Source organism: Plectropomus leopardus, chromosome 23, assembly GCF_008729295.1.
Source record: "Plectropomus leopardus isolate mb chromosome 23, YSFRI_Pleo_2.0, whole genome shotgun sequence".
NCBI classification, from domain to species: Eukaryota; Metazoa; Chordata; class Actinopteri; order Perciformes; family Serranidae; genus Plectropomus; species Plectropomus leopardus.
This window is the reverse complement of record NC_056485.1, coordinates 15,393,516-15,417,037: the sequence shown is the minus strand read 5'-3', so window position 1 is coordinate 15,417,037 and position 23,522 is coordinate 15,393,516. Positions and strand designations below refer to the sequence as shown.

The 23,522-nt window shown below is 36.4% G+C and overlaps 1 protein-coding gene across 1 annotated transcript; it reads left to right on the top strand.

The window, feature by feature from the left end:
• The first annotated feature begins 415 nt into the window (after nucleotides 1-415).
• Nucleotides 416-23,218, top strand: LOC121961845. The gene is made up of 24 exons (XM_042511890.1): nucleotides 416-679; nucleotides 1,376-1,456; nucleotides 1,546-1,641; nucleotides 1,745-1,801; nucleotides 1,880-1,945; nucleotides 2,048-2,107; nucleotides 2,188-2,253; nucleotides 2,728-2,787; nucleotides 2,872-2,931; nucleotides 4,245-4,304; nucleotides 4,406-4,465; nucleotides 5,408-5,470; nucleotides 5,612-5,689; nucleotides 6,328-6,387; nucleotides 6,935-7,000; nucleotides 7,227-7,298; nucleotides 9,044-9,121; nucleotides 9,328-9,381; nucleotides 9,534-9,566; nucleotides 20,431-20,508; nucleotides 21,299-21,338; nucleotides 21,429-21,474; nucleotides 21,701-22,115; nucleotides 22,486-23,218. Exons 2-24 carry the CDS (start codon nucleotides 1,385-1,387, stop codon nucleotides 22,960-22,962), a joined length of 2,217 nt encoding a protein of 738 aa, XP_042367824.1. The 5' UTR covers nucleotides 416-679; nucleotides 1,376-1,384; the 3' UTR covers nucleotides 22,963-23,218.
• Nucleotides 23,219-23,522: the final 304 nt, after the last annotated feature.

The following is a 23,522-nucleotide window of genomic DNA, read 5'->3' as shown; positions in this document are numbered from 1 at the left end:
TTTCAAAGGTTAGGGTATTTTAAAGCATCTTACATTTAAATACAGCTCAACATATAGCAATCTTATTTTTCTTTTAAAACTATGCATCTGTATTCGTTTATGTGGTTTGAAATCCTATTTTGCTTTTCTAGTCTTCTTATGTCTTTACGTATTTTTTTGATTGTTTGTAGTTTTAAGCATGTCAGACTAAAAATTTAGCTAAATTTGTCGCATATTGCCATTTTACTTTAAAACTATAAAATCTTCTTGATTTTCAGATTTCGGGACAACTTGATTTTTGAACCCTTCGGTATTTATTTAATTTAAAAATGTTAAATGTAGGTGTTGTAGGAAATGGGCGGGGCCTCATACAGGTAACACAGGTAATCTAATGGGGACATTGACATGCGCACTTACCTCTAACTATTCAAAATTTGTGTTGGGGAGCGTCCATCCTTTTGTTCGCCTTTTAGGCTGAAACTTTACTCGAAATCAGAGCGTCATATTATCGTCAGTAATCTAACGCCCTTAGGATTTGACTCAGTTTTGGCCAAACCGGTTTGACGTCTCTGCGTTACAGAGGGGGAAGTGAAGGACTGTGTTGACTAACTCCAGCTTAACTTTCTGTTGTTGCTCTGCAACACAGCGTTTCTTTTTTTGTTAGTGCCACTTTGTTTTGTATTTTAAACGCAACATCGAGGTAGGCACCCTTGCATTGTCATTGTGTTGTTGCCGGCTTTGTTTTGTCAAACATTCCTCTGAACGCGTTCATTGTGGAGCTGCATGTGACGTTCTGTTGTGGAAAAAACGCCTCATGCCAGACTCCGTTCAAAGTTTAAGCCAGTTTAAGGTTTGCTGCCTATTTAATAAGTTTGACAGCACAGAAAGCGATTTCGATTTATATCACCATTCAGTTAGACATATTCTTAAATTCGGCAAAATTGTATTTAATAAAAGTACCACTTGTGCCAATACATCATAACTTTTCTGTTAAACTTGCTCAGCGGTCACACCGGCTTTTCCATCTTGTGGGCGGGCGGGCGATATGACCACAACAACGTGTAAATAGAAGTGAAACGTATACAGTATTTATCATCTGGTGTTGCCGATTTTGTCAGTAAACTCCAAGCTTTCTTATAAACATTAAGCTCATACTTAACAAGTTTCCTACGTTTACCGTTTATACACAGTAGCTTTAATTGTCAAATCTTTAAATGGAGTTTGGAGTGTTGGTCAATCCAGAAATCAGGGGGCAGCAACGACCTTGACAGCTGATGTATACAATAGTGCTATTGTACTAAAAAACAAAAAAACAGCATGGCCAGTGTGGCTTAAAGAATTTGTATTTATTCAAAACTATGATTTGATCTCACTTCCTAATATTTAAAACACCCAGTATTGCAGCATGCATTTGTTCAAAAGAGACAAAAGCTCAGCAGCTCCAACTCCAGAGGTCCCACCACGACCCAGCAAAGAGGTATGGAAACTGTGGGTGGGGGTTATTGTGATGTTTTGTTTGTTTACATGTGTTTGTTCCAGTTAATTAAAACCATCATTCATCACCAGGACCTTGACAACCCCATCAAGCACAGCCTGAGCAGACCGGATACAGAATTTACAGCCAGCACTGATGTCACAGAGGAGCTTCAACCAAAGACAAAGGTGCGAAGAGAAAGTCACTCTTGATCTGACCTATTTTTTTCTACTTTGCTGACTCATTGATGTTTATTTTGTCATAATTAATCTGTGCTTGTTTAAACATCAGAGGACAGGGGTGATGGGAGCTATGCAGAAGGTCAACCCATTCAAGTCTACCTCACAGGTAAATCATGTCAACATTAATTGTTTTGACTGCTTCATGTAAAATGTGATTAAAAGTTTACTTCTTTTTTTTTTTCAGGCTCCCTCTGAGCTCAGCAAAGCTGCATCCTCTGAGTCACTCGAAAAGGGAACAGACTCCACACAGGTGAGAAGAGCTTTAATTTAAAATATGAAATACAAAATTGAAATCAAAATTATGCTTCTGAAACTACAAGGTTGTATGAAATATTTGACGCGTGTTTTTCAGAACCCTGGTGTGTTCAAAGGGGTCATGCAGAAGGTCAACCCGTTCAAGTCCTCCTCCCAGGTAAAACATATCAACAGTCAGCTGTAGTTGTCATAATTCTTAGTATAAAATGTAGAATATAAGTTTTCTTCTTAATTTAGGCCCCCTCTGAGGTCAGCAAAGCTCCCTCCTCAGAGTCACTCGAACAGGGAACAAACTCCACACAGGTGAGAAGAATAAACATATCTTCCATTACTCTGCAGGACAGGTGAGCATGATTGTGGAAATTTCGTTTCACAGAGAAAGGGCTTTGCTTTTCTTATATCAAGAGGTCTAAACGGCTCTTTTTAATTTTTATTTTCACTAATTGTTGAAATCACCCCTGTAGATAACATTTTTCTGTATCCAACGCAACTTAAACTGGTTTTAAGGAGTTTATGTTTCGCATTAAATGTTGAGATTGTGTCATTTACACACTTACTGTCTAAGAATAACTAAGATTTATTTCATTTATTCTGTCAAAAGGGAGACCGCAGGAGATGTCTTAGCATTTAAATATGAAATGTTATTATTGCATAAAGTCAGTCACTCTAGAAAAGAAACCTGGATACTATGATGCGTTATTTCAATGTTGCTTAAACTGCATTTTGTCATATGTTGAGTGCATAAGTGCATGAAATATTTTACACCTGTAATTTCAGAACGCTGGCGTGTTCAGAGGCGTCATGCAGAAGGTCAACCCGTTCAAGTCTTCCTCACAGGTACAACATGGCAACAGTCAGTAGTTTTTGTCATAATTTTAGGTGTAAAATGTAAAATATGATTAAAGTTTCCTTCTTATCTAGGCCCTGTCCAGCAAAGCATCTTCCTCAGAGTCACTAGATCAGGGAGCAGACTCCACACAGGTGAGAAAAAATATAAAATATAACTTCAATTACTGTGCAGGACGGGTGGGTGAAAGTAATATTTTGTTGAACTTATATTTGGTTTCCTTTTTTATAATTATTTTTTATTAAAAACACCTCACAGCTATTGCAGTACCCAACACGACTTTAACTTAAGGCCTTTGAAACCGAGGCAAATTGGCTTGATCTTTTTCTTTCAAAACCATGGAAAAAAGGGATGAGCTTAGGAAGAAAATACCCAAACAATTGTAATAAATAAATAAAAAGTCAAAGTAGATTACCTGAAAATTAGCAAAAAGTAAGCAGAAGCAAATAATCAAAACAAATACAAAATATTGCCTAAAAACTGCTTAAAATGATAATAATTTTGTATATTTTTAAATTTTTTTTACATATGATAATATATAAATATAGCTTTGTAGTGATTTTTTACTGGCTTTTTTATTTTTTAATTTTCCAAATCTACTCATTTCTTGCAATTTGTGGGACATTTCCCACAAAAAATAAATAAATAAAGCACACTACACACTGGACCTATTAGGACTCATGTGTAAAACAAGACGTTTCAAGATTGTGTATTTAATGATGTTTTAGTCATTTAGACACTTCAAAACGAATTTTTTTTTACTTTTCTTCTTTTACTCAGACAAACGTGCAACAAGAGGACATGTAGGATTTTAATTAAAATGGTTACATGTGTATTAAGTCATTAGTCACTGCATAAAACTCTGCATAACAACAGAACTTAAAAAAAGGTGTAAAAATATCGCAAGATAATGAAAATAAATCAAATTTGGCACAAATGTCCACTTTGAGTCAAAGATGAACTGATTAGAATTTGGTGATCAAAGGTCAAAGGTCCCTGTGACTTTGTGTCCCTCGTTTTGTGAACGCTTTATCTCAAGAAGATCTTGAGGCAAATTTCTCAAATTTGGCACAAACGTCCACCTGGACTCAAGAATGATCTGATTAAAATTTGGTGGCCAAAGGTCACTGTGACCACACGAAACTTGTTTTTGGCCATGATTAAAAAAATTTTGTTTTGGGTGTGACAAATTTCACACAAACGTCTAATAGGAATAAAATGATGAATTTGTGACATTTCACATCCAAAAAAGCTCAAAGGTCAGCGTCACCGTGACGACATAATATTCTGCAAAAACACTACTCTGGCTGTTATTCAACGTCACAGCTCACAGAAGGGGAAACATTTGCTCTGATATTGAATTGGTGACACTAATCTTGGATGATCCGTTAGTTATTGTCCCAGCCGAAAATGATTTTAAAACAGAACCTGAACTTCTCTATTTCAGACCCCGGGTATGTTTCAAGGGGTCATGCAGAAGGTCAACCCATTCAAGTCTACCTCCCAGGTAACCACAGCACTGTGTGCATGTTAGAGTTGTAATGGTAACCATGGTGATGCATGATCATCAGACAACGAGACGTCCGCTCAGCTGGTTTTCTCCCGCAGGTCTCCAAAGCTGCATCTTCAGAGTCACTGGATCAGGGCAGAGTTTCAGACTCTAATCAGGTGGGCGGAGTATGGTGAAATCCCTCATCCAGAGTCCCCTTCATACACTTAGACCCCTGTTTGCATGGCCAGTTAATCAGGTTTTTATTCTCTTAATTTAATTTCATTTATTTATTTCGAACATGTAAAAGAAAATAGAGAAATGACTACACAAACAAGCAGACAGACAAAAAAAGTAATATTTATAGAACATAACAAAACATAGAAAATAAAAACATGAAGCCACAGAAATGGTCAAACACACAATGATTTTGTTTACATATTTGAAAGACGAGAGAAAACGTATTTAATCCCAGCCCTTCTCCATAAGTCACTGAATTTTAATTAACCCCTTCCTTATTAATTTATAGCTACACTCTAATTATCTAAACATCTATAGTTGCACCTACATACCCCAAAATCAAATATCAACAAATTTACATTATTATTTACAGAAAAAAGAAGATAAACTAGGAGAAAATAAATATGAAGTAACTAAATAAATAAATGAATAAATAAACAGTAACCTCTATTAGCAGCTGGTGATTGTCAAACTCCCTCTTCATCCCTGTTCCTCGTGAAAATCATGTTTTTATACATCAGTTTAAACGGGTTTATGTTTGGACGTTGTTTTAGCTCCACATTAAAACTGTTGCTTAGTTTCTCTCCACAGACGGATAAACAAAAACGTTTTCTGGTGGTATGAACACTGAGTTTTGAAATTAAATTCCCCCTGAAATTGTCACCCCCCCTTCTCGATCACTGAACAATTTTTTGAATATTCCCAAATTTAGATTTTTAATTAAAAGTGAAATTTAACTCCTTAACATACTTTAAATGTCAGTTGGAGATTTAAAATCGTAAAATTGTCCCCAGCAATGGACGTTACCAGCTGTTACTCTGTATATTCCAGTATATTGTCATTAATTGTGCGTAAAATTGACCTTGCGTGTTGTGTTTCAGAACCCTGGTAAACTGAAAGGGGTGAAGCAGAAAATCAACCCGTTCAAATCCTCACAGATGAAGGTACCAGCTTTGTCACCGATGATGACACTAAACTGATGACTGGAAGAGAGAAAATTCTTATTGACCGTGCTCGCCGTACCGTTCGCCGACTTTATTACATCCTCTCTTTGTGTTTTGTTTGCTTGTATCTGGCCTTTCCAGGAAAACCAGCCTCTACACGGTGACCTGTCCTCCAGCAGCGGAAGCTTAACAGACAACAACAACGTGCCGGAGAAACAGGTGCATCTGTGAAATTAGAAATTAAACAGTCAAAAATGAGCTGTTTTTGCTGAGCAGGAAACTGTATAGAAAGATAAAAGTAACATGTTAAGGTTGTATGCATGCTGACTTACCAATATGAGAAGAGGTTCTCAGTTACGTTCAAGCCAAAACTCCTGAGGAGATTAAAAATAAATGAGGGACCTTTAATGTATGTCCCCTGGAATAATTGGACGCTTACTTTCAGCACACATCAGGTGTCCGCAGGGGCGTTTTTAGGATTTGAGGACATTCTGGGCTTAGCCCTGAGGTCCAAGCTATTTTTGGTGATTATTTTTTCTTTTAAATAAACCTAATTTACATTAACAGTACAAAATAATTTTTACATTTTTACTGTGCATTTGAAAATAGTCCACCCTGCCACCCTGTGCTGTATCGCTGCCTACATTTGGCCCATAAACCATACGTTCAGTACTACTGATGTGTACAGTAGCAGTGTTATTCTTGTTGCTACCACAAGGTGGCGCCAAAGACGAGAGTTTAAGTCATCGGAGTGATCAAACTTTGAGTCTTAACATTTACTGTGTTTTTTCTCACCTCTTCAGTATCACCTCTGTTATATAATATATATAATCTGTGTTTGTGTCATTTTATTTCAGAACCGCGGGAGATTTAAAGGGATGATGCAGAAAGTAAACCTATTCAAGTCTTACACACAGGTACTGTGCACAAGATCAGCTAAACTTAGACTTAGACTTAGACTTAGACATGTTTATTTATCCCACTTGTGGGAAATTAACTTGTCATGGCAGCCGTGTGTACAGAAGAATATATAAAATATCAATATATACAAAATATAAAATATACAAAATTGCAAAAATAGGCATGTATCAAAGAAGAACAAAAAAATGTACAGGTTTTAAATACAAAAATCAAAATATACCAGAAAAAAATCAAAGATATACAGATTAAACAAGATGCAGGTAAGAATGTGGGAGAATGAGGGAGCGCTGTTGTTGTATTGTAATAAATAGTAATAAGGATAATTAGGCAGGGGTAATTTTTGAAATAATAAAAAAAAAAAAAACTTTGTCAACTTCTGTAATTACATGTTTTGTTTAGAAACAAATGATGTAAGGGAGATTAGCAGCGTTGTCTCTGTGCAGTGCTCAGCTCTAGGAGCCGGTGTAGTCTATGTCGGACTTCTCTTTTATAGACAAACACCAGCTGGTTGGTAAAGTTTCAGTTTGCTGTTTTGTGATTCAGGTGCCAGACGAGGAATGTGAGACGGACTCTGCCGTTCCGAATACAGCTTCCTCACTCATGATGCAGGTACAGGTTACAGCGAAAGTCGAAATCATTTCATACATGACCCAGATGCAGACCGTGTTGATTCCTAAATTCATTTTTCACCTTTGACCCTCCACATCATAACACAAGCACCAAATTGATCATAGCTATGAGATGCCAGCAACAGTGCTTAGACCAGGAGACCTTTGCTCTTTGAGTATCTCCCGACTGCTCTTAACTTTTTGTTCTCTCACTCATTTCTTATCAGGAAAACCGAACTACTCACAGTGAGGACTCCTCCAGCTGTGACAGCGTGGACGCAAGCACCATAGAGAGACATGTAAGACATTAATTGCTTCTCATTGCCTTGAATTTATGTTTTAAATGCACTTTATTGATATTTCTCTAAATTTCTTAAATAAATATACACAGATTTTTTTTAAGAATGCAACACCTTTGTTTTTGCTCCTATTTTTCACAGATTTAAGATTCAGTAGATACATTTCTCTCAAATTTTGGTCACAAATTTGTTAAAATCTGTGTTATGATGCACTTCTTTTCAATGATAATCCAGGTGTGACATATCAAGATTAAACAGCGTTATTATTACTCAGGCACGGGCGGCGTCACACACTAGAAGTCACATTTTCATCACACCATAATGCCACAGATGTTGCACATTTTTCGGGAGTGTACCGTTGGCATGCTCACTGCAGGAGTGTCCACCAGAGCTGTTGTCCATGAACTGAAAGTTAATTTCACTTCCAGCCGTCTCTGATGTTGTTTCCGTGAATTTGACAGTGCACCCAACCGTTGTCATAACCAACTTTTGGCAGCAAACATATATTGTACTATCAAAAATTTGTTTTTTACTTATTCTTTGTTTTTAAGATCCATTTTTGCTTATTGCATATGTTCTTGTTTTCATTCAACTTGTAAAGCATGTTGAACTGCATTCGATTTGTTTGAAAAGTGCATTTGTCAGTACATCCAACCGTCTCACAGCTGCACTGTTGGTTATGATTTGAACTGCTATCAGGTCAAAAATGTGGTGAGGACAATTTGCACGCAGATAAACTTTCCTCAGATGGTTTCTGATGGTTTGTGCAAACCAGGTGCTGCATCAGCTGTTTGGGTGGCTGCTTTCTGACGATCTTGCGGGTGAAGATTCTGGTCTGCAGTTGTGAGGGCGGTTGAATGTACTGCCAAAAAATACCATAAGAGACAATTTCTGGTAATGAAATTAGTAACGTTCATCTTACGGGATACAGCTCAGGTGGACATTCCTGCTGATGGCATGCTGATGGCATGCCGACTTCATAACTTGCAACTTCTGTGGCTTTGTGCTATGTGCACGTGTGCACGAGTACCTTTAATGTGACCATCCCAAGGCACACCTGCGTAGTAATTTTACCAATGATGATGTTTATATGCTACACCTGATTTTCTTGGGGAAAAAGTGCTCAATAACAAAGCTTTTAATGAATGTGTAGTGCTGCTTTTGAATTTTTGTTCAGTGTGGGTGAAATATTGTTTTAAATATAATATAAACCAGACATGATCTCTGACTGGTGCATGTAAAAGACACCTGTGAACAGCGACACTTAAACCTTTGTGTTTTTTGCATCGCATTCAAATGCAACAATGAAAACATGCTGTCTAGCCAGAAAAACGCGAAGCATCTGTCAAGGGAGAAACCTATGACGTACAAACTAACCACAAGAAAACAATGATCGTTTGTTTTTTTAATGCAGGTTGTTAATCAATGCTGACATGAGGCAGACAGCCAAAATGTTTTTTGGACAAAGTACAAACTAAAAGTATCTGATCTCATACTTCCTGGGTTGATTAAGTTCGATGATAACAATAGGAGGCTTTTTATTGTGATTTTTGACAGAAGTGCATAATATGTTACACGCTTATAATCATGAAAAACAACACAATCTAGCCGTTACCAAAGCTGCTGTCACTGGATTAGTCCGTTTGCAGCCACAAACTCTTGTTTGTGATCTTTTTTTTGTTGAGTGTGAGGCATCATGTGTGATAACTATGAAGTCAAACTGTACTTAAAAAACCTTTTCACAGACTATTTGGTACACTGACGTTGACGCCAGCAGCGAGGTGAAAAGCCAGCCGACAGAAGCATGGAAGAAAAGAACTATGGTACGTAAAGCAGTGACCTCGGTCCGCTCACATTCAGATTACGTCAACTAAAAATGAAGTAAAACTGCTACAAAGGCTATCAGTGTGTACAGCAAACTTCAACCACTAACAGTCCTAAGTGTCCTTTTTTCTGTATTATCGTTCATTAACTTACTGCTCTTTTCCCGTATGGTGCTGTGAATATTTTTATTCTTTATTTCTTCCAGACTTTTAGAATAAAGAGGATTTTGCCAAACGCATTGTTTGGATCTGGAACAAAGGTACAAATGAACATATGCCATTATAATGCTGAAAACCTGCCTCTGTCCAGTACACAGTTTATATATTTTCTGCATAAAAAAAATCCATTGCCGATTTTGCTTAGTTTATTTATTTATTATTTTTACTCATTTATTTCTTATTTGCTCCACAGAGCTCATCAGGTGACACAGAGGCACTGCCCCAGGTGAGTAGGCAAGGCAGCTTCATATGTACCACATCTTTCAAACAAACAATGAAGTACTTCACACAAGGTTTCAAAACAAATGCAAACAGTTTTAACAGAATAAAATGAAATGAAACCAACAAAAATAAGACACAATTTACAGTTTCAGTGCAGTCATGATGGATCCAAATTTTAGGTTGGATTTTCAACATTTTTTCACTTTCCAGCTGTTTTCAACAGTTTTTGGGACGTGCCCAATTTGAAATTTTTGGATTTTCGGTCAAATTTTGGACATGCCAAATTATGCTTTTTTGGGCTCTTTTTGAAACTTCCTTTGCTATGATGTGTCTTTGCAGGTTATTCTAAGCTGTTTTCAGTTGTTTTTAGCAGTTTTTGGGACGCGTCAAATTTTGACATTTTTGCCTTACTATAGTCTTGGATTTTCAGTCAGATTTTTCAACATGCCAAATTATGCTTTTTTTGGCGTTTTTTTGCAACTTTCTGTGCTACGGCGTGTTTTGGCGGGCTATTCTAAGCTGTTTACAGCTGTTTTTAACAGTTTCAGGGACGTGTCACATTTTGACATTTTTGCCTTACTATAGCCTTGAATTTTCGGTCAAATTTTTCGACATGCCAAATTATGCTGTTTTGGACTTTTTTTGCAACTTTCTTTGCTATAGCGTGCTTTGGCAGGCTATTCTAAGCTCTTTCCTGCTGGTTTTAACAGTTTTTAGGAGATGTAAAGTTGGCATTTTTGCCTTACTATAGTCTTGGATTTTTGGTCGGATTTTTCGACATGCCAAATTATGCTATTTTGGGCTTTTTTTGCAACTTTCTTTGCTATGGCGTGTCTTTGCAGGTTATTCTAAGCTGTTTTCGGTTGTTTTCAGCAGTTTTGGGACGTGTCACATTTTGACATTTTTGCCTTACTATAGTCTTGGATTTTTGGTCGGATTTTTCGACATGCCAAATTATTCTGTTTTGGGCTTTTTTTACAACTTTCTTTGCTATAGCCAGCTTTGGCAGGCTATTCTAAGATGTTTACAGTTGTTTTAAACAGTTTTTAGGATGGGTCTAATTTTGACATTTTTGCCTTACTATGGTCTTGGATTTTTGGTCGGATTTTTCGACATGCCAAATTATGCTGTTTTTTTTTTTTTTTGCAACTTTCTTTGCTATAGCGTGCTTTGGCAGGCTATTCTAAGCTGTTTCCAGCTGTTTTTAAAATTTTTTAGGAGATGTCAAATTTTGGCATTTTTGCCTTACTATAGTCTTGGATTTTTGGTCGGATTTTTCGACATGCCAAATTATGCTGTTTTTGGCTTTTTTTGCCAATTTCTTTTCTATAGCGTGTTTTGGCAGGCTATTCTAAGCTGTTTCCAGCTGTTTTAAACAGTTTTTTGGATGGGTCTAATTTTGACATTTTTGCCTTACTATAGTCTTGGATTTTTGGTCGGATTTTTCGACATGCCAAATTATGCTGTTTTGGGCTTTTTTTTCGCAACTTTCTTTTCTATAGCGTGTTTTGGCAGGCTATTCTAACCCCTTTCCAGCAGTTTTTAAACAGTTTTTAGGATGGGTCTAATTTTGACATTTTGCCTTACTATAGCCTTGGATTTTCAGTCAGATTTTCGACATGCCAAATTTTGCTTTTTTTGGCTTTTTTTGCAACTTTCTTTGCTATGGCGTGTCTTTGCAGGTTATTCTAAGCTTTTTTCAGTTGTTTTCAGCAGTTTTGGGACGTGTCACATTTTGACATTTTTGCCTTACTATAGTCTTGGATTTTTGGTCGAATTTTTCGACATGCCAAATTATGCTGTTTTGGTTTTTTTTTTGCAACTTTCTTTGCTATGGCGTGTTTTGGCAGGCTATTCTAAGCTATTTCAAGCTGTTTTTAACAGTTTTTTGGAGATGTCAAATTTTGACATTTTTGCCTTACTATAGTCTTGGATTTTTGGTCGGATTTTTCGACATACCAAATTATGCTGTTTTGGTTTTTTTTTTGCAACTTTCTTTGCTATAGTGTGCTTTGGCAGGCTATTCTCAGCTGTTTCAAGCTGTTTTTAAGAGTTTTTTGGATGGGTCTAATTTTGACATTTTTGCCTTACTATAGTCTTGGATTTTTGGTCGGATTTTTCGACATGCCAAATTATGCTATTTTGGGCTTTTTTTGCAACTTTCTTTGCTATGGCATGTTTTGGCAGGCTATTCTAAGCTGTTTCCAACTGTTTTTAACAACAGTTTTTGGGACATGTCAATTTTTGACATTTTTTGCCTTACTATAGTCTTGGATTTTTGGTCATTTTTTCGACATGCCAAATTATGCTTTTTTTTGGTGTTTTTTTTTGCAACTTTCTTTGCTATGGCATGTCTTTGGCAGGCTATTCTAAGCTTTTTCCAGCTGTTTTTAACAGTTTTTGGGACATGTCAAATTTTGACATTTTTGCCTTACTATAGTCTTGGATTTTTGGTCATTTTTTCAACATGCCAAATTATGCTGTTTTTTTTTTTGCTCTTTTTTTGCAACTTTCTTTGCTATGGTGTGTTTTTGCAGGCTATTTCTAAGCTGTTTCCAGCTGTTTTCAAACAGTTTTTTGGGACATGTCAAATTTTGACATTTTTGCCTTACTATAGTCTTGGATTTTTGGTCATTTTTTCGACATGCCAAATTATGCTGTTTTTGGCCATTTTTGCAACTTTCTTTGCTATAGCGTGTTTTTGGCAGGCTATTCTAAGCTGTTTCCAGCTGTTTTTAAACAGTTTTTGGGAAAATGTCAAATTTTGACATTTTTGCCTTACTATAGTCTTGGATTTTTGGTCGGATTTTTCGACATGCCAAATTATGCTGTTTTTGGGTTTTTTTTTGCAACTTTATACTTTATTGATCTCAAAACTGAGAAATTGGGATGTAGCAGCGCCATACAGTAAGAACAGAGAATAAAGAGCACACATTATTAATAGAATATAAAGGAATATGCTTAAAAAAAAAAACCTAAAAAAAAAAAAAAAAAAAACTAAGAGACTGTACATATCTACATATATACATGTGTAAAGTGCGGAACAGTATCTGAATAAATATAAATAAAAATAAAGTCAGCAGTGTAGAGTGACATGGAGCTAAGACCGGAGTTTAAAGCGCAGAAAAATTTGAAAAAATTGGGACAAGGCTATAGTAAGGCAAAAAATGTCAAAACGGTTTGACATTTCTTAAAAAATGCTGTTTTGGCTCTGAAACCAACAAACAGCTTTTGCAACTTTCTTCTAGCTTATTAGCCTGCCAAAACACGCTATAGCAAAGAAAGTTGCAAAAAAAAGTTTTCAACAGCATAATTTGGGACATGTCGAAAAATCCGACCAAAAATCCAAGACTATAGTAAGGCAAAAATGTCAAAATTTGACATGTCCCAAAAACTGTTTTTTAGCTGGAAACTAGCTTAGAATAGCCTGCCAAGACACGCCATAGCAAAGAAAGTTGCAAAAAAAAGGAAAAAAACAAAATTTGGCATGTCGAAAAATAACCAAAAAAAATCCAAGACTATAGTAAGGCAAAAATGTCAAAATTTGACATTTCCAAAAAATGTTGAAAAAACAGCTGGAAACAGCTTAGAATAGCCTGCCAAGACACGCCATAGCAAAGAAAGTTTGCAAAAAAAAAGCCAAAAACAGCATAATTTGGCATGTCGAAAAAATGACCAAAAATCCAAGACTATAGTAAGGCAAAAATGTCAAAATTTGACATGTCCTAAAAACAGTTTTTGGCAGCTGGAAACTGCTTAGAATAGCCTGCCAAAGCACGCCATAGCAAAGAAATTTGCAAAAAAAAGTCCAAAAAACAGCATAATTTGGCATGTCGAAAAATGACATGACCAAAAATCCAAGACTATAGTAAGGCAAAAATGTCAAAATTTGACATGTCCCAAAAACTGTTTTTTGAAAAACAGCTGGAAACAGCTTAGAATAGCCTGCCAAAACACGCCATAGCAAAGAAAGTTGCAAAAAAAAAACAAAAAAAAGCATAATTTGGCATGTCGAAAAAATGACCAAAAATCCAAGACTATAGTAAGGCAAAAATGTCAAAATTTGACATGTCTCCAAAAAACTGTTTTTGAAACAGCTGGAAACAGCTTAGAATAGCCTGCCAAAAGACACGCCATAGCAAAGAAAGTTGCAAAAAAAGCCCAAAACAGCATAATTTGGCATGTCGAAAAATTGACCAAAAATCCAAGACTATAGTAAGGCAAAAATGTCAAAATTTGACATTTCCCAAAAAACTGTTAAAAACAGCTGGAAACAGCTTAGAATAGCCTGCCAAAGACACGCCATAGCAAAGAAAGTTGCAAAAAACAAAAAAAAGCATTTTTGGCATGTCGAAAAAATGACCAAAAATCCAAGACTATAGTAAGGCAAAAATGTCAAAATTTGACATCTCCCAAAAACTGTTTAAAAACAGCTGGAAACAGCTTAGAATAGCCTGCCAAAACACGCCATAGCAAAGAAAGTTGCAAAAAAAAGCCAAAAACAGCATAATTTGGCATGTCGAAAAAAATGACCAAAAATCCAAGGCTATAGTAAGGCAAAAATGTCAAAATTTGACCCGTCCTAAAAAACTGTTGAAAACAGCTGGAAACAGCTTAGAATAGCCTGCCAAAGCACGCCATAGCAAAGAAATTGCAAAAAAAGTCCAAAAACAGCATAATTTTGGCATGTCGAAAAAATGACCAAAAATCCAAGACTATAGTAAGGCAAAAATGTCAAAATTTGACATGTCCCAAAAACTGTTAAAAACAGCTGGAAACAGCTTAGAATAGCCTGCCAAAACACGCCATAGCAAAGAAAGTTGCAAAAAAAGCCAAAAAAAGCATAATTTGGCATGTCGAAAAAATGACCAAAAATCCAAGACTATAGTAAGGCAAAAATGTCAAAATTTGACATGTCCCAAAAACTGTTAAAAACAGCTGGAAACAGCTTAGAATAGCCTGCCAAAACACGCATAGCAAAGAAAGTTGCAAAAAAAAGCAAAAACAGCATAATTTGGCATGTCGAAAAAATGACCAAAAATCCAAGACTATAGTAAGGCAAAAATGTCAAAATTTGACATGTCCCAAAACAGTTGAAAAACAGCTGGAAACAGCTTAGAATAGCCTGCCAAAACACGCCATAGCAAAGAAAGTTGCAAAAAAAAGTCCAAAAAACAGCATAATTTGGCATGTCGAAAAAATGACCAAAAATCCAAGACTATAGTAAGGCAAAAATGTCAAAATTTGACATGTCCCAAAAACTGTTAAAAACAGCTGGAAACAGCTTAGAATAGCCTGCCAAAACACGCCATAGCAAAGAAAGTTGCAAAAAAAAAAAAAAACAGCAAAATTTGGCATGTCGAAAAAATGACCAAAAATCCAAGACTATAGTAAGGCAAAAATGTCAAAATTTGACATGTCCCAAAAACTGTTTAAAACAGCTGGAAACAGCTTAGAATAGCCTGCCAAAAGACGCCATAGCAAAGAAAGTTGCAAAAAAAAGCCAAAAACAGCATAATTTGGCATGTCGAAAAAATGACCAAAAAATCCAAGACTATAGTAAGGCAAAAATGTCAAAATTTGACATGTCCCAAAAACTGTTGTTTTTAAACAGCTGGAAACAGCTTAGAATAGCCTGCCAAGACACGCCATAGCAAAGAAAGTTGCAAAAAAAACACCAAAAAAAGCATAATTTGGCATGTCGAAAAAAATGACCAAAAATCCAAGACTATAGTAAGGCAAAAATGTCAAAATTTGACATGTCCCAAAAACATGCTTAAAAACAGCTGGAAACAGCTTAGAATAGCCTGCCAAAACGCCATAGCAAAGAAAGTTGCAAAAAAAAGCCAAAAACAGATAATTTGGCATGTCGAAAAAAATGACCAAAAATCCAAGACTATAGTAAGGCAAAAATGTCAAAATTTGACATGTCCCAAAAACTGTTGAAAAAAACAGCTGGAAACAGCTTAGAATAGCCTGCCAAACACGCCATAGCAAGAAAGTTGCAAAAAAAACCAAAAAAAGCAACAATTTGGCATGTCGAAAAAATGACCAAAAATCCAAGACTATAGTAAGGCAAAAATGTCAAAATTTGACATGTCCCAAAAACTGTTTAAAACACTGGAAACAGCTTAGAATAGCCTGCCAAAAGCATGCGCCATAGCAAAGAAAGTTGCAAAAAAAGCCAAAAAATATAATTTGGCATGTCGAAAAAATGACCAAAAATCCAAGACTATAGTAAGGCAAAAATGTCAAAATTTGACATGTCCCAAAAACAGTTCAAAACAGCTGGAAACAGCTTAGAATAGCCTGCCAAAACACGCTATAGCAAAGAAAGTTGCAAAAAAAGCCAAAAAACAGCATAATTTGGCATGTCGAAAAAAATGACCAAAAATCCAAGACTATAGTAAGGCAAAAATGTCAAAATTTGACATGTCCCAAAAAACTGTTTAAAACAGCTGGAAACAGCTTAGAATAGCCTGCCAAAAACATGCCATAGCAAAGAAAGTTGCAAAAAAAAAAAAAAAAAGCATAATTTGGCATGTCGAAAAAATGACCAAAAATCCAAGACTATAGTAAGGCAAAAATGTCAAAATTTGACATGTCCCCTAAAAACTGTTTGAAAACAGCTGGAAAAGCTTAGAATAGCCTGCCAAAGCATGCCATAGCAAAGAAAGTTGCAAAAAAAGCCAAAAAACAGCATAATTTGGCATGTCGAAAAAATGACCAAAAATCCAAGACTATAGTAAGGCAAAAATGTCAAAATTTGACATGTCCCAAAAACTGTTAAAAAACAGCTGGAAACAGCTTAGAATAGCCTGCCAAAACACGCCATAGCAAAGAAAGTTGCAAAAAAAAAAGCCAAAAAAGCATAATTTGGCATGTCGAAAAAATGACCAAAAATCCAAGACTATAGTAAGGCAAAAATGTCAAAATTTGACATGTCCCAAAAACTGTTGAAAAAACAGCTGGAAACAGCTTAGAATAGCCTGCCAAAACACGCCATAGCAAAGAAAGTTGCAAAAAAAGCCAAAAAACACAGCATAATTTGGCATGTCGAAAAAATCCGACCAAAAATCCAAGACTATAGTAAGGCAAAAATGTCAAAATTTGACATGTCCCAAAAACTGTTGAAAACAGCTGGAAACAGCTTAGAATAGCCTGCCAAAGCACGCCATAGCAAAGAAAGTTGCAAAAAAAAGCCAAAACAGCATAATTTGGCATGTCGAAAAAAAATGACCAAAAATCCAAGACTATAGTAAGGCAAAAATGTCAAAATTTGACATGTCCCAAAAAACTGTTAAAAACAGCTGGAAACAGCTTAGAATAGCCTGCCAAGAACATGCCATAGCAAAGAAAGTTGCAAAAAAAGGCCAAAAAAAAAAAGCATAATTTGGCATGTCGAAAAAAATGACCAAAAAAAATCCAAGACTATAGTAAGGCAAAAATGTCAAAATTTGACATGTCCTAAAAAACTGTTGAAAACAGCTGGAAAACAGCTTATAATAGCCTGCCAAGACACGCCATAGCAAAGAAAGTTGCAAAAAAAAGCCAAAAAAAAGCATAATTTTGGCATGTCGAAAAAATGACCAAAAATCCAAGACTATAGTAAGGCAAAAATGTCAAAATTTGACATGTCCCAAAAACTGTTGAAAACAGCTGGAAACAGCTTAGAATAGCCTGCCAAAGCACGCTATAGCAAAGAAAGTTGCAAAAAAAGCCCAAAACAGCATAATTTGGCATGTCGAAAAATGACCAAAAATCCAAGACTATAGTAAGGCAAAAATGTCAAAATTTGACATCTCCCAAAAAACTGTTAAAAACAGCTGGAAACAGCTTAGAATAGCCTGCCAAAGCACGCTATAGCAAAGAAAAGTTGCAAAAAACAAAAAACAAGCATAATTTGGCATGTCGAAAAAATGACCAAAAATCCAAGACTATAGTAAGGCAAAAATGTCAAAATTTGACATGTCCTAAAAACTGCTAAAAACAGCTGGAAACAGCTTAGAATAGCCCGCCAAAACACGCCATAGCAAAGAAAGTTGCAAAAAAAAGCCCAAAAACAGTATAATTTGCATGTCGAAAAAATGACCAAAAATCCAAGACTATAGTAAGGCAAAAATGTCAAAATTTGACATCTCCTAAAAACTGTTAAAAACAGCTGGAAACTGCTTAGAATAGCCTGCCAAAGCACGCTTTAGCAAGAAAGTTGCAAAAAAAAAACCAAAAAAACAGCATAATTTGGCATGTCGAAAAATCCACCAAAAATCCAAGACTATAGTAAGGCAAAAATGCCAAAATTTGACACGTCCCAAAAACTGTTAAAAACAGCTGGAAACAGCTTAGAATAGCCTGCTAAAGCACGCTATAGCCAAGAAAGTTGCAAAAAAAGTCCATAACAGCATAATTTGGCATGTCGAAAAATTTGACAAAAATCCAAGACTATAGTTAGGCAAAAGTGTCAAAATTTGACATCTCCTAAAAACTGTTAAAAACAGCTGTAAACAGCTTAGAATAGCCTGCCAAACCACTCCAAGACATGTCATCGCAAACAAAGTTGCAAAAAGAGCCAAAACAGGCTAATTTGATACGCTGAAAATCCGACCAAAAATCCAAGACTATAGTCAGGCAAAAATGTCAAAATTTGACATGTCCTAAAAACATGTTATAAACAGCTGGAAACAGCTTAGAACAGCCTGCCGAGACACGCTATCGCAAAGAAAGTTGCAAAAAAGAGCCCAAAACAGCATAATTTGGTATATCAAAAATCCGAACGAAAATCCAAGGCTATAGTAAGGCAAAAATGTCAAAATGTGACACGTCCCAAAAATTGTTGAAAACAGCTGTAAACTGCTTAGAATAGCCTGCCAAGACACGCCATAGCAAAGAAAGTTGCAAAAAGAGACAAAAACAGCATAATATAGCGTATATAGCATGAAACGTCCCAAAAACAACATAAAATTGCGGTAGAGGAATTGCACAGCATAGAATGTTGCAAAAACGACCAAAAATATAAAAGTAATATGTCGAAAATATGACCAAATATGCCAAACTATAGTATGGTGAAAAATGTCAAAATATGACATGTCCAAAAACAGCTCAAAACCAGCATAGAATGGTATGTTGTCAAAACTGACAAGAAAAAAAGCACTTTAATGTTACATTATAGTATGCTGTCAAAAATGACTCCAAAATGTCACTGCATAATATTTTGTCAAATGCTGAATAATCAAAAACGTCTTAGTATAGTATGTCGTCCAAAAACTGACATACAAACACCATGGTATAATGCGTTACCAAAATGTCCAAGTTGCACAAAAATGCCATAGTGATGTATTTCGTCAAAGATCTCACAAAAAAAGGTCTTTTGTTTTTACCAAATATTACTTAGATGTCATAGTACTGTTTGGCTTCCCAAATAGCATGTCACAGTAAACAGTATGTCGTCTAAAATGGCAAAAAAAAAAAAAAAAAAAACAATAGGAAATGAACTTTTAACAAAATTTGTACAACATGAGAAAATATAGCATGTTAAACAGTTATAGTACAGCATGTCAAAAGTACACTCACCCCCTCCTGGCTGTATGTGTCAGCGCACAGATGGCTCACATCCATCTTCCCACCTGCTAGCACGAAACACTGCCGGCACTGTTTCAAGGAGGAAGATGGCATAGTACAGTATGTTATTCAAAATAGCATCAAAAATGTTGCTGTAAAGTATGTTCTTCAAAACTGAAAATAAAAGTCATAGTATAGTATGTCGCATGAAATAGCATAATAGGTCATGGTGTTGTATCGTCCAACATATAAACATAAAACCTCAATACTGCATGTCTAACAGTCATAGTATGTCAGAAGTAGACTTACGGCCTTCAGGGTGAATGCGTCCAGGAACAACTTAAGTCACACGTACCGTTTATATCGCTGTCTTTAAAAATGTAGATGTGAGATCTTCCCGCCTGAGAGCACAGAACAGTTATACTTTCAGCACAGTTTCAAGGTGGACAGTCATGATTAGTGTCACCGTTTTCGTGACTTACCGATTGTTCTGTTCCAGAGATATGTTGTTCGGTAATGAACGGAAAAGTGTTGAGTTTTTTTCATGACATTACAATAATAAAATTGACCTATGAACTTTTGGATGCAAAAAGTTATCGCTTTATCATTAGACATTTGTGTTAACTTTGTCTTTAGTGGAAAAGTTATTCAAGCATATTCTAAGATTTGTTTTGTGGGGACACAGTGACCTTGAACGTTGACCTTCAAGCACAAAGTCACAAGTGGACATTCATGCTAAACTTGAGAAAACTCTGAAAGCCTTCTTGAGCCAAAAGACTAGAAAGAAAAATAAATATAAAAAAATAAAAGGTTAAAATTGGAATATAAATGCCATAAATTAAATAAAGCAAAATAAAACATCAAAACTGAAAAGAACAAAAAACAGAAGAAACACAACATTCATAAATATAATCAGTTTGTCAATAAATAAATCCCTGTAGAATAAAAAATAAAAATAAAATAAAATGCAAACAAATAATAACTTAAAACTAATGCTAAACTACAGTTTCAAGCAGCACCTTTATGGGACACGAGGATAATTTTTAAGTGAAGCACTGGGGGACCTTGGTGATTAATATATGCATTGTATAAATAATGCAGACTAGCACATATATATGATATTATATACTATATATATTAAAGCACATATATATATTTCTGAAATGAGAACATAACATGATGCAGGGGGAAAGTTTTAGCCATCATGTAATGGAAAACGGGATTTTAGGATTGTAATTGGTACCATGTAACAGCTCTGTACTCAATGTTTGGACAGAATTGATTTAGAGTGCTGTGTTGTTCTGTTGCAGGAAGTAGTGGAGGTTCAGACTCTACAGATGGCTGAAGTACCTGTGCCCAGTGAGGGAACAGACCTGGATCCTCTAGATGTAAGCTTGTCTTATGTCTTTTGATACGTACATAGTGTCATAGTGTCACTGAAAAAAGCATAAAAAGTCAAAGTATAGTATGTCAGCCAAAACAGAATAAAAAGCTATAATCAAGTATGTCGACTAAAATAGCATAAATTTGATAGTTTTGTATGTTGTCAAATATATCATGAAAAAGTCACACTAAAGTGGGTCGTCCAAAATAGCATTAAAACGCCAAAGTATAGTATGTCATCCAAAAAAGCATAAAAGTACAATATGTCGTCCAAATTAGCATAAAAACTATACTATAGTATGTCGTCCAAAATGGCATAAATAAAGTCATAGATAGTACGTCGTCCGAAAATATCATTAACAGGTAAACTCCCGCACACTGTCCAATTTGCAAGAAAACATTTATTTGCAAAGTTTCGTTACCAGACCTTCATCAGGCAAACAGTTTGTCACAAAGGGCTGGACTTCCTAAATAGGATGTATCATAACATATTATAGTACGTCATGCAAAATGGCCAAAAAAAGTCATAGTATGTCGTCCAAAATAGCTCGAAAACTTCATAGTATAGAATGTCGTCCAAATCACAGTAAAAACATAATGCATGATAGTTTTGTATGTTGTCCAAAATACCACAATAAAGTCACAGCCTAGTATGTCCTCCAAAATAGCATGAAAAAACATCATAGTATTGTACGTCCTCCACAATAGCTTTTAAAAGTAACATTACTGAATGTTATCCAAAATAGTATTACAAAGTCAGAGTAAAGTAATGAGTATAAAATTGTTCACTTACAGGATGAAGACGGCCTTCTGTCGTGGTGGAAAACTGTAGACGGTAGGCTTTTGAATCACGATGTTTTGGTGATTAACTGATTACTATGTATTGCTTAAAGTATAATTCGAAGTACTTTCTTTCCTGTGTCAGGATGGGATGAGTGGAATGAAGCCAATCAGAATGATGAACCTGAAGAGTAAGTAGCTCATCTATTGAAGCATCAATTTGCTTGTGAAAGTATTTTTTCTCGAAGGGACAATTAACCCCCAAATCAAAAACACATATTTTGTAGTCCTGTTGTTCAGTATAGATTATTTTGGTGCTACTTGCTGAAGAAGGCGGACATCTCCAGATGTCTCCAGTATTTACGACAAGTACGCTGCACCCTCATAAAATCCATCATGTCTTTTTCCTTGTCTCAGGGTGGTGGAAGAAGCAGCTGATCGTGTCTTCATGGCAGCTCGTCTTTTTGTTCGCTTCTTCAACCAGCGTGGCGCCTCACTCCAGCAGCGTATCCTGGAGCTGCTCTCTATGGCCGACGCAGCTGATTTGTTCCATAAGAAAACGGTCACGGCCAGCGTTGGCGGTGGGGTAGCCAGTGTCGCAGGGTCCATCACTACCATCACCGGCCTCATTCTGGCGCCCTTCACAGCAGGAGCGTCGCTCATCGTCACCGCTGTAGGCATCGGTGTAGCTACGGCGGGCGGGGTGGCGTCTGCTTCAGCCAACATCACCGACACAGTCCACTCAAAGACGGACCGCAAGAAGGTGGAGAAGATGATCCAAGACTACGAGGAGGAGATGAGGGACATCAAGGAGTGCCTGGAGTTTTTGCAGGTGAGACGAAAGGAGAGAAGTTTGTCAGTTGCATATAATCAATCATCAAAAACTTAGCAAGAATTAGTTTAAAAAAAGACCTAATTGTAAATATGTAATTATACATTATGTAATTTTACCCTAGCTTTTTTGAAACTGTTTTCTAAATCTAGTCATTTCACGCAATTTGTGGAAGCCAAGTTGCTCATTTCATTTTCCCTGTTTTGAAAGAAACTACACCAATTTGCTTTAAAAGGCTCAAAGCTTTAAATACTCATGAAATGCTTCCTAGATTTAGAAAACAGTTTCAAAGGGTTAATATTGCCCAATTTAAATAATAATAATAATAATAATAAATAAAAATTCAAATGTTCTCTTTTCTACCCACCAGGAAGGGATGGAGACGCTTGAAGAGTGGGACTTTGAGAAGTACGCTGAGAGCATCGCGAAAAAGCACCTCAACCAGGACGTCAAACACGTGATGGAGGAGGGCGGGCGGGCCGGGAAGGCTTTAGTGATCAACACCGAGAGCCTGATCAGCACCGTTCAGGTCCTCAGTGTTGCAGGGGGCGCTGCCAAAGCCGTGCAGGTGATGAGCATTACCACTGGAGTCATGTCGGGTCTCTTCCTGGCGCTCGATGTCTTTTTCCTGGCGAAAGACACCATGGAGCTCAAAAAGGGGGCCAAGACGGACTTTGCCGCAAAGATCCGAGAAGTTTGCAAGGACCTGCAGGACGGGCTGCTGGAGCTGAACCGCATCAAGGAGGAGCTGCAGAAAACCATGGATGGGATCGAGGTGGAGGTAGAAGAGGAAGATGAAGAGCTGTTAAAGTCTGATCTGAAGAAACTTATCGAGCTTGAAGAATGAAGGATAGAAAACGTCACTGTCTTAACTCTGGAGAAAGATAGTTGATTATTGAGTTACATACCACTTTTAATCCTACTGCCAAAAACTGTAACTATTTCTCGCAAGAGCTATTTGTAGCAAGTTATATTTTAAATATTTATTAGTTATATTTATAGTATTAGTAGTAATTTTAATTACGTGTGTGTGCCATGTGTTTGTGCCATGATGATCTGTTAACTTTATTTGCAATAAAAGGGGTTTCATGTTTAATAATCCAGCTCTTTTTAATCTGTCTGTTTGTTTTGGTTGTGAAGGGTAAGCGCTCACTACCTAACAGACCAGCAGAGGGAGGAAGACTTTTTTAGGCGGGATTAAGGGGTGGATGAAGCGTGATCACGTTGTGCTAAGGCAGTGATGCGTGCAAGGGAGACAGAAAAATGTTGAAAAACAACTCGGCCTGTCAGGCTGAATTCCTGGATGTTGGTCACATCTCAGTGATCTATAATTACAGAAGTTTTTAACAACGTCTGTTAGGTATGTTATTTACACAGAGTATGTGTACACGGAAAGGCTGGTGGCAG